The following is an 11,923-nucleotide window of genomic DNA, read 5'->3' on the forward strand; positions in this document are numbered from 1 at the left end:
GAAGAGGTTTGTAGATGGAAAGACTGGAGTAGTCAGGACATGTTATCCACCAGAGAACATCAACCAAGGAAGAGGCACTACAAGACCAAGTGGCTAGAACAATCCACACACATGTCTCAGAGACCCAGAACCTTTTCCCCAAGGAGCTTATCTATGACAGATACACACACTTTGGTCCTTTATCTGATTGTATTCAGTACCAAACAGTGCATTTTCTCCCAAATTGCAATTCTGATCACAGAAGAACTTCAATACTTTCCCCTCCATATTTACTATGGTACCATTTACATAAAAAGAGAAAAAATACTACTGCATATACTTGTATTTGCTTTTGAACTTGTATTTTAAAAATACTACTGCATGTACTTGTATTTGCATAATATCTGATATGATTTGGATCTGTATCCTCACCCAAATCTCATGTTGAATTGTAATCCGCAGTGTTGGAGATAGGTCCTGGTGGGAGATGATTGGATCGTGGGGGTGGGTCCTGCATGAATGGTTTAGCACCATCCCCTTGGTGCTGTTCTCATGATAGAGTTCTCACGAGATCTGGTTGTTTAAAAGTGTGTAGCACCTCCCCCCACCTTCTCTCTTTCTCCTGTTCTAGCCACCTAAGACGTGCTTGCTTCCCCTTCACCTTCCACCATGATTGTAAGTTTCCTGAGGACTCCCCAGAAGCAGATGCTGCCATGCTTCCTCTACAGCCTGCAGAACTGTGAGCCAATTAGGCCTCTTTTCTTTATAAAGTGCCTCTCAGGTATTTTTTACAGCAGTGCAAAATGGACTACTACAATATCCATGGAAGGACATACAAGAAACAAACACAATTGGTGCCTTAGGAAAGAGTAACTGTGTGTTAGATTAGGAAAGAGACATTTTTTACTGTATACATACTTACTTTTTTCTGAAACCAAGTATTATCAATTCAAAAATAAATTTGACCAAAAAGAAAATTCCAAAAGAGTGAGTCACTTATTCAAACGTAATATGTTTATCCTTTTTTCCCTTCTTATGCCTTCTTTTTCTAATTCAACACTCACAGAAGTTGGCATGAAAGCTTTCAGCTGTCCATCTTCAAGATCTTCACAATTAGTTTTAGGCAAAGGCAGCTTTTGCAAGCTCTTCTCTCTCTCTTACTACTTCCCTTTTACATACCTATTCTTTTTCATCCTCCGGTAAAGCTTTCTTTTTTTTCTGATGCAATCCTGCTAATCTCTCCATGTTCTCTAGTTTGTTTATATACTTCTTTGTTTGTTTCTTTTTTTTTTTTTTTTTTTTTTTTTTGAGACGGAGTCTTGCTCTGTCGCCCTGGTTGGAGTGCAATGGCGTGATCTTGGCTCACTGCAAGCCCCGCCTCCTGGATTCACGCCATTCTCCTGCCTCGGCCTCCCAAGTAGCCGGGACTACAGGTGCCCGCCACCACGCCCGTTTTTAGCAGAGACAGGGTTTCACCGTGTTTGCCAGGATGGTCTCAATCTCCTGACCTCGTGATCTGCCTGTCTCGGCCTCTTTGTTTGTTTCTAATTTGACCATTATCCCTATTAACCCGGGTCAATAACAATCTAGTCTTCCTCATTTTCTTTCCTTCTTTTTACACCTCCCTCTCAGCATCACTGTCAACTTTAAATATCTTCATTTAATAAAGTATCTCCACGACCTAAGACAGAGTCTGGCACATAATAGACGCTCGTTATTCATTGAGCTGAATGAAATTAGTGAGTGAATAAATGAATGAATGATACACCCTGCCCAGAAGAGGTCAGCTCATTTTTTTTCTATGCAACCTTAAAACAAATGCTGCTACTCTCAGATTTTGGAAGGCTATAGACCTTGTGTCTGTCCTCAGAACTCCCCTAAAAGTGAGTTAGAGATTCCCCACTCCTGGCTGGAGGAACGTGTTGTTAGTTGCTTTCCCACTATGGGGATATTTAATGAAATTGTAGAGATGGCTTGCTGTGCTTCATGTTTTCCTTGAATTCTCTAATCCCTCTGTCTCTCATTACTGTTGCAGGTCAAAGCAATTTGGCGTGGTGTCTGGGCACTCAACACCTCTCTCAAATCAGCCCGAAGGCTGAGGCTACTAAGTTGAAAAGTGTCTTTGTCTCTCAGGACATACTTCTACCTCTTCTTGATTCATGGATCTCAAAGCAGGAGAGTGAAAATTAAAAACTTTCCTGACAGTTCTCCAAGGAGGCCAGAGAGTAAAAGGTTAAAAACACCAAGAACCACCAGATTGAATGTTCTTTTCCCCATACTCACAAAGTGTAAGCACTAACAAAAAAAAAAAGAGCATCTCCTTTCTGCATTCTATCCTCTTGCCCCTGCCCCAATAAGCAAAAGCCTAAATACTGAAAATAACTAATTATATTCTGAATCTCTCACATAGTGAAGTAGTCATTATGCATTAGTGAAGAGCTTCAAGCTGAAGCCTGCTCTCTGTTTAGCAGGAAACAACCCCCTCCTATTTATTAAGAAACTACTGTATCATTTATTTATCACATACCCACCATATGCTAGACACTATGTTATTTTCTTTCACATATGTGATCTCCTTTCATGTATCTTTTTGTGTGCATTTATTCATTCATTGCTCAACTGGTAGCAGGAGAAAAAAGATTCCAACAGACGAATTATCTTCCTGACTTGCCTGGGTCCTCAACAACGAGGGCATAGAGAAAATGAAGGGTTAGAGTAATTGGCTTTGATTTTCTACAGATGGAGCATTGTTATTTAAATAGAATTTCTTTCTTTATGTTGTAGTTCCTGGTTTTAAAAGATGGTTTTGTGGTTGAGCTAAAACTAGACACACAGCATCAGTCATTTACATTCTCACTTGTTAATTACACCAGAAAACATCGCACTCTGTGTATGGATTTGAAATCACTGGCCACCCTCCAACTCTGTGAAAGATGAGATATAAACAGTAGCATGTCTCACCGCTGAATAACTCTGAATGCAACTATGTGATTTTGCTATGTCAATACTTAAAGTGGCATGTACTCCCACGTGCAAATTTGTTGGGGTTTAAGTGGAGATAAAAGAGGATAGTTCACAAACATCCCTACAATCTAATTTTAGAACATTTTCATTCCTCATAAAAGAAACCCCATCCCCATTAGTTGTCAGTCCCTGGGTCCCCACTTATCAGCCTTAAGCAACCGCTAATCTACTTTCTGTCTCTATAGATTTGCCTGTTGTGGACATTTCATATAAATGGAATTAAAGCTCATCCATGTAGCATGAATCAATACTTAGTTTGTAAAGAAGGCTTTTTAAACATCCAAACATCAAATAAATTCTGTGTGAGGTAATGAATAAGGTATATTGAAGATAAACATGTAATTTAGTTATGTACTTAAATATCTCATTTTGATTGTGTCAAAGTAGGAATTTTTTATTTGCACATTTTGATAGATAGTCATATAATTTACGTTCAGAAAATGATAATTAAGAGAAAGGCTAAATTAAGTAGAACATGTTTTACACTTTATGTATATAAGTAGGACATATTTTATACTTTAAATTTGGTGATATATTTCTCTATTTTGGCAAATTCATAGGTATCATGTGTCAAAAGACAAAACTACAATAATTTAACTTGAATATCGTTTTTTGGTTTTTTTTTGTTTTTTTTTTTTTTTGAGACAGAGGCTTGCTCTGTTACCCAGGCTGGAGTGCAGTGGCACGATCTCTGCTCACTACAAGCTCCACCTCCCGGGTTCATGCCATTCTCCTGCCTCAGCCTCCCAAGTAGCTGGGACTGCAGGCGCCCACCACCACGCTTGGCTAATTTTTTGTATTTTTAGTACAGATGGGGTTTCACTGTGTTAGCCAAGATGGTCTCGATCTCCTGACCTTTTGATCTGCCTGCCTCAGCCTCCCAAAGTGATGGGATTACAGGCAGGAGCCACCGCACCCGGCCTCACTTGAATATCTTGTCAGCTGCTCCTGAAATCCCAGCACTTTGGGAGGCTGAGGCAGGCAGATTGCTTGAGCCCAGGAGTTCAAAACCAGTCTGGGCAACATGGCAAACCCCATCTCTACAAAAAATACAAAAATTAGCCAGGTGTGGTAGTGTGTGCCTGTAGTCCCATCTACTCAGGAGGCTGAGATGGGAGGATCACTTGAGCCAGGAGGTCAAGGCTGCAGTGAGCCATGATTGTGCTACTGTACTCCAGCCTGGGAGACAGAGCAAGATCCTGTCAAAAAAAAAAAAAAAGATCTTAATTGGTTTATTTGCAATTCTAGAATCAAACAACACTTCATTCCATTAAATAGAATAAATGTTCTAATGATCCAAGCAGACAAGTTTGGTTTTGTAGACAGGGCTGAAGAAAACAGAAAGAAAGAACAAAAAGCAGATTGGTCATTTCAAAGTTACTTTCCTTGTAAGGCAGGAACAAGAAAACAGAACATTAGAGAAATAACTATTGGTTAACATCCAGTTACCTCAGTTTACCTTTTGTTGTGAGAATTAAAGCAGAGGGAACTTTATCATCATGCTGATTAAAACTGACCTGTCTGGAAAATTGCACTGTTACGTCTCCTTCCTGATTTCTCAAAAGGTCAGATAACAATTTAATTTGGTTTGGTGATGTGGAACCTCGGGCGTGAGTGACACCATTTTGATTTTTAGTTTGATCTGTTGGGGCTTAGTGCAGGAGCTTAGTCCAAAGCAATAACCTCCTATAATTTCTATTTAACAATAGTTTTAATGTATTCCCAAAGAAAAAAAAAATTTGGAAGGACTGAAAAATTGGGTGCTTGAAAACTGAAGAGATTGTTTTTCTTTAATCAAATACCAGAGGTCTGGAAACTCATTTTAGAAATAAAAATATTCAGTTGCCTCATACATAGAGCAGAGTCATGGGTTTTCCATTGTGTAAAAGGAACATGGAAAATATCACGCCAATTGTCAGCTGCTCTTGGGGCACCACGCAGCGGTATCTTTCAACAATTTGCTCCTAACTCTTCTCAGTTTTTCATAGGTCGCTTCAAGTTTCCTGGTTTTTACCCTCCTTTGACTTTCAGTTGCCTTCTCTCTCTATCCATGAACTGCTCTCTCAGCATCAGACACATCTTACATAGAGAAAGATAATACAAGTAACCAGGCACCGAACACCTAAGCAACTTTTTCTTCAGAAACCTACAGAGATAACCACGTAATCGTTGGCTTTGCTGGACTGTACAACAGGTAACTGAGTGAATTCGACTGCTCTAATGAAGTACAGTATTTAGGAAAAAAATGAGTTATTTAAATCTAAGGCATGTGGGGTCTATGTCATTATTAGGTTGTTAATATCAAGTCACATGTTTTCCTAGGCGTTTTGGGAACTCAAGTTTTAGCAAGGATGAGCTCTTCCACAGCATGTCTTATACATGGCTTTGAGGTTCACCAACCTGGGTTCAAATTCCAGCTCTGCCTGCATATTAGCTGTGTGATCTTGGACAAAGAACTTACCCTAGTCTCATTTCCTCATTGTATTGGGTTGGTGCAAAAGTAATCACGGTTTTGCATTACTCTTTTTTTTTTTTTCCCGAGATGGAGTTTCACTTTTGTCACCCAGGCTGGAGTGCAATGGCGCCATCTCGGTTCACTGTAACCTCCACCTGCTGCGTTCAAGTGATTCTCCTGAGTAGCTCAGCCTCCCGAGTAGCTGGGATTACAGGCGCCCGCCACTACACCCGGTTACTTTTTGTAATTTTAGTAGAGACAGGGTTTCTCACCATGTTGGCCAGGCTGGTCTTGAACCCCTGACCTCAGGTAATTCACCTGCCTTGGCCTCCCAAAGTACTGGGATTTACAGGCATGAGCAACCACGCCCGGCCTGCATTACTTTTAATGGCAAAACCACAATTACTTTTGCATCAACCTAATACATTGAACACAATAATAATGCTCACTTCATTAGCTTATTGTGGGATTAGATGTGGAATAATGCCAGGCACATAGCAAACATTTAAAGAATAATAGTTTCTGTTACCACCGGCAGCACCACTGTCCATCACTGGGCTAGCAGTCTGTTCACTGGCAAATCTTAAGTTGTTCCAGCTGATGCAAAAACAATTATTCGTTGTAGTCAATTCATTAACAAATGATTTTTAGAAACAGACAAACACCAGTTGTCTGTTAGGTTTTTTTTCCCTTACTACTGTTTAGCAGACTATTTTTGGCTTTACAGAGGAATCGCAATGAAAATGAACTTTTCTTTCCTTCCCCCCAGTGTTTTCTCTGTTTGTGAAAATTGCTGCCAGCATGAATAGTCACTTAAACAGCAAGGGATGGTTCTTGTATTTCAGGCAATGCCTGCCTGTTCTGGACATTATTGGCCCACTGATTAGATGGCGGTAGAAACAGGTCAGCCTAAGAGTTTAGCATTTCCATTTGAGTTTCCTTTCTCATTCTTATCACTATATGGCAGAAAGTTGTTGGAGTGAAGCAAATTTATTCATTAAAAAAATACTTCCATCTTTCATTTCTGCCCATTTGTACCTGGATAGGTTAATTTCAAACAAACTTCGCTTTTTCTGTGAAGATGGAGCAAATTTGTTATGCTCTTTGACCTGTATGTCATATTTGACCTGTATGACCTGTATGTCCTCCTTGCACAAAATCCAGGCTACATCGTCCATCTTGTTGTTGTCGTTGTTGTTGTTGTTGTTGAGACAGAGTCTCACTGTTGTTGCCCAGGCTGGAGTGCAGTGGCACAATCTCGGCTCACTGCAACCTCCACCTCCCTGGTTCAAGCAATTCTCCTGCCTCAGCCTCCCTAGTAGCTGGGATTACAGGTGCGCACTACCATGCCTGGCCAATTTTTGTACTTTTAGTAGAGATGGGGTTTCGCCATGTTGGCCAGAGTGGTCTCGAGCTCCTGGCCTCAGGTGAGCCGCCCGCCTTGGCCTCCCAAAGTGTTGGGATTACAGACATAAGCCACCACACCTGGCCTCATCTTGTTTTTAAATTTAAGGAATGCCATTCTTTGTGTGTTGTATGTTATAAACGATGTTCCATGTTAGGGTGAGGGAATAGCAACCATTCTAAAGAATGATGCTTTTAATCCCAGACATGAGGTTCTTGACCACAGAACTTCCTGCATTTTCAAGCTTGTGAAAGTAAGAGTGAATGCCCTTCCTTGGGAAATCTCACCTTAAGTCTTTATTCCTCGCTTCTCTGTATCTTTTCCCCAAAAGCAAAATCTCAGCTTGATGAATTTCTCACTTGGAAACTGTTCATTTACAATATGTGCAACTTGTTTTTAGGATAAGCTTGCTGATTTTTCACTACTGTATTCCTGACACCTACCACAGAAGTGTTTGTTACATGAAAATAATAATGCTGAATGATTTATTATGTTTTAAAGAAAGATACGTAAAATGTAGGCATTTGATCAAGGAGAATTCTGAGAGAGAAATCAGTTGAGTACTTGTAAGTAACACAATCCTGCAAATTACCACTCTTCTACTTGCTCAGGTGAAGTGATGATTTATTAAAGACAAATGTAAGAGGATCAATTAGTAGCTATGCTAAGCACTTGCTAAAATAGGCGATGACTCCCTTTTTTTGGACTGGGCCTAATTTGGATTCTTTAAAATAAATTATAGAAAAATTTTTAAAATGCTGAAAGACTCAGAGACCAGTAAAAAATTTTTGTACCTATTTATTCTCTAACCGAAAAAAATAAAGTAACCAACATTTAGGTATTATCACATTATTTTAGCCTTCTGCCTAAGGGAATCTTTACTTTTTTCATATGTTCAGTTAGATGTAGGTCTCTCTACACTCCATCAAGAAGACAAACACAGTTTTGTTTTGTTTTGTTTTGTTTTGTTTTGTTTTGTTTTGTTTTGTTTTAGATGGAGTCTTGCTCTGTCACCCAGGCTGGAGTGCAGTGGTGCAATCTGGGCTCACTGCAATCTCCGCCTCCTGGGTTCAAGCGATTCTCCTGCCTCAGCCTCCTGAGTAGCTGAGACTACAGGCGCCTGCCACCACGCCTGGCTAATTGTTTTGTTTTCTTTCTTGTTTGTTTTTTGTTTTTTTTTTTTTGGAGACAGAGTCTCGCTCTGTCGCCCAGGCTGGAGTGCAGTGGCCGGATCTCAGCTCACTGTTTTGTATTTTTAGTAGACACAGGTTTCACCGTGTTGGCCAGGCTGGTATCAAACTCCTGGCCTCAAGTCATCCACCCCGCCTCAGCCTCCCAAAGTGCTGGGATTACAGGTGTGAGCCACTGCAGCTGGCCTAGTTTAACAAATTTATTGGCTGTATATTGAGTTTTTTCCTCAAGAGAATTTTTCAATGGATAGACAAATTGTGGTTTACTATGGAATGGTATAATACGTTCAATGGAATGCTACTCAGGAATGAAAAAGACCAAATTACTGATTGAGAAATTACTTGCTCTGGCAATATGCCCCACAAAGGACTGTTATGACAGTTTGACCACAAAAAGACGTTGTTCCAGGCAATGGCTAGCCACAGAAAGCCCTCCACTCCCAACACTGAAAACTCTTTCCTCTTTTTTTCTGACACAGGGTCTTACTCTGTCACTCAGTCTGGAGTGCAGAGGTGTGATCAGAGCTCACTGCAGCCTGAAATTCCTGAGCTCAAACAATCCTCTTGCCTCAGCCTCCCAAGTGCCTAGGACTATAGGTGCATCACCATGCCTGGCTAATTTTAAAATTTTATGTAGAGACAGGACCTCATTGTGTTATCCAGGCTGGTCTTGAACTCCTACCTTCAAACAATGTTCCATCCTCAGATTTCCAAAGTGCTGGGACTACAGGCGTGAGCCACCATGCCCGGCCTTCCTCTTTTGAAATGTTCCTAAACTGCTCCAATTGGCTCCCTTTCAGCCAACTGAGAACAGCCAAATGTACCTGAAAACAAATTAGAAAGTCTCCCTTGCTTCCAAAAATCCCACCCTAACAGAATATTTGCCAATCAGAGACTGTGTGAAGATTTCCTCTTTTTCCTCTATAAAAACTCACTTCTCTTTCTAACACCTTTGAACCCTTGCTGACACAAAAGTGATGGCAGATGGGTTCCCTTGCCACAAGTTTATGAATAATGAGCCTTGGCTAATTTTGTCTCAGACTTAGTTTTGTCTTTGACATGATACCAACAACATGGATGAATCCCAGAAACATTAAGTTGAGCAAAATAAACCATTTCCTATATAATTCCATTGATATAAAATTCTAGAACAAGAAAAACTAAGCTTTGATGATGGAAATCAGAATAGTGGTTGCCACTGGGAATGGAATTGACTGGAAAGGTGACGAGGACCCTTTCTGGGATGATGGAAATGTTCTATAGATTGGCTGGTATGGTACTTACTTCAGTGCAGTATATATGTTTTTCAAAGCTTAAGATTTACGCATTTTATGGTATGTGAATTGTACCTCAATTTTGAAAAGTGAGAACACCTCTGGTTTGGAAGAGTCAGAGATTATGGCATTTGGTGTCTAACCACAATCAACTTAGATAACCCAAAGCTCTTTCTGTGCCTTATAAGGAAACCAACCATCTCTCTAATAAACCAAGCTTTTGTACCTCAAAGTTGGCAATGGAGAAGAAAATTTTTTTTTAATAGAAACTGGGGTCTCGCCATGTTGCCCAGGCTGGTCTTGAACTTCTGGGTTCAAGGGATCCTCCTGCCTCGGCCTCCCAAAGTGCTGGGATTACAGGTGTGAGCCATTGCACCCAGCCAGAGGAGGAATTCCTAGACTTAAAATCGTGATTACTACTGTTCTTAAATGTTTACCATGTCCTTGATATACTTTAATCTCATTTAATCCCCTCAGTAACCCTCTAAGGCAATATTGTTCTTCAATTAAAAAAGAGAGAGAGAGAGAGAGCCAAGGCCCAGGGAGATTAAGTAAACTATTCAGTTTATTAGTAAATTGAAACTAGTAAGCAGAAAAGCTATTGTTCAAGCCCAGGTTGTTTGACCACAAAGCCTATGATTTTAATCATCACTTCATATTGAAGAATGGGCCAATTAGACATTGCAGCCCTGATATTGACCCCAAAGGCTCATTTCTTTAGGATCTCTCATTAGTCTGTTGTTACAAGACACCAAAAAATAACATGACATTTTTTTAAGTTTATTTCTATCCCTCACAACAGTCCGGAATGGTGGTCTAGGTTGACGTGCAAATCTATCCACAGGATCCTTTAGGGAGTCAGGCTAATAGCTGCCCTGCAGCCTCAATGTGTGACTTCCGAGGGCACTCTGGTCTTCACCATATCAGGCAACTGGCAGGAGGAAAGAATGATTCACCAAGGCTGGGAATTCCATCATAAACAAGTGAAGAAGAAGTTGCACAGACCACTTTTGCTCATTCCACTGGGAACATTTGAGTCACATGGTCATACCTAGCTGCAAGGGAAGCTGGGAAATGTGGTCACTAACTTCCCTTGTGTAACTATGGAATAGCACATCTTTTTTTTATTATTATTATGGAAGAAGAAAAGAATGGATTTTGTTGGACAGTTAGTAGTCTTCTGCCATATTACCCTATCTGTATTAGGTTGGCACAAAAGTAATTGTGGTTTTTGCCATTAAAAGTAATGGCAAAGGAGGCCTGATGCAGTGGCTCATGCCTGTAATTCCAGCACTTTTGGAGGCCAAGGCAGGCAGATCACTTGAGATCAGGAGTTCAAGACCAGCCTGGCCAACATGGTGAAAACCTCTCTCTACCAAAAAAAACCAAAAATTAGCCAGGCATGGTGGCAGGCCCCCTGTAATCCCAGCTACTTGGGAGGCTGACACATGAGAATTGCTTGAACCCAGGAGGCAGAGGTTACAGTGAGCTGAGATCATACCACTGCACTCCAGCCTGGGTGACAGAGTGAGACCCTATCTCAAAAAAAAAATAATAATAATAATAGCAAAAACTGCAATTACTTTTGCACCAACTATACCTACACACACACACACACACACACACACACACATACATACATAATTTTTAATTTTCCTAAACACCTAACATGTGGCTGGCTGGAATATTAGTAAGACTAACTTGGGGGAACAATAAAAGAGAAAAAATAAATGCTCAATATACCACAAAATAACATATCTGCAAGATACGGTTTGCTTGCTGAAGCCCTCAGGCCCCATCTTTTTCCACCCCATAGTCTATTTCATGAGGTAGGTATTATCTCAATCCAGGCTTTTTACAATTGTCAGAGGAAAAAAGAACCACAGTCAAATTACCTCTAGTCAAAAGACTTTTTTTTTGGAAAGAACACACAGGTGCTCAAGAATGCATTCACAGGCAGGAAGCAAAGCTGAGCTGAATGAACTACATAGGAATTGGAAAAAGAAAGATCTGAATTATACTCATTCATTCAATAAAGACTTATTGAGCATCTATCCCAAGCTGCTGGAAACTGTTCTAAATGAGGCAGATACAGCAGTAAAAAAATGTCCATGAGCAAACCTTTATCAGAGCGTTTATATTATGTGGTGGAATCAGACAAAAATCAAAATAAATAAATAAAATATATATCATATGACATGGTCTTAAATGTCATGGAAGAAAAAGAAAAGAATTAGAAGTAGAAAATATCAGAGTGTTTGTCATAAAAAAAAAATGCTCCCCAAACTCACCTTCCTTTACTTCTGGCCACATAGCTAGATTAACCTCCCCAACCTCCCTTTGTAGGTAGCTGTAGCCAAGTGACTAACTTCTGTTCAAGGAATGGTAAATATGTCATCCCCGTTTTGAAGGCCTAACCCACAAAAACCACCTATACACAATCAGCTTCTCTTATCCCATGTGATCACTTAATGAAGAGCACTCTTGAAACTGTCTTTGCAAAAATTATGACAGTGAAAGAAATCTGACATTGCTGACTCCGTGTTGCTTCTAACCTCACAAGCTCACTGTCTTTGTTAACTTTAAAACAAAGATA

At 40.2% G+C, this 11,923-nt stretch overlaps 1 protein-coding gene across 1 annotated transcript in view; it reads left to right on the plus strand.

Moving 5' to 3' along the window:
• The window catches only part of LOC105481954 (purine rich element binding protein G), a 57,062-nt gene extending 53,730 nt beyond the window's left edge, over nucleotides 1-3,332 (plus strand). The window contains exon 3 of the mRNA XM_071068424.1: nucleotides 2,015-3,332. Within this exon, the coding sequence (XP_070924525.1) occupies nucleotides 2,015-2,092 (78 nt within the window). The 3' untranslated portion in view covers nucleotides 2,093-3,332. The remainder of the gene's footprint in view (nucleotides 1-2,014) is intronic.
• The last annotated feature ends 8,591 nt before the right edge of the window (nucleotides 3,333-11,923 follow it).

This window comes from Macaca nemestrina, chromosome 8 (assembly GCF_043159975.1).
Source record: "Macaca nemestrina isolate mMacNem1 chromosome 8, mMacNem.hap1, whole genome shotgun sequence".
In the NCBI taxonomy this organism is placed as follows: Eukaryota; Metazoa; Chordata; class Mammalia; order Primates; family Cercopithecidae; genus Macaca; species Macaca nemestrina.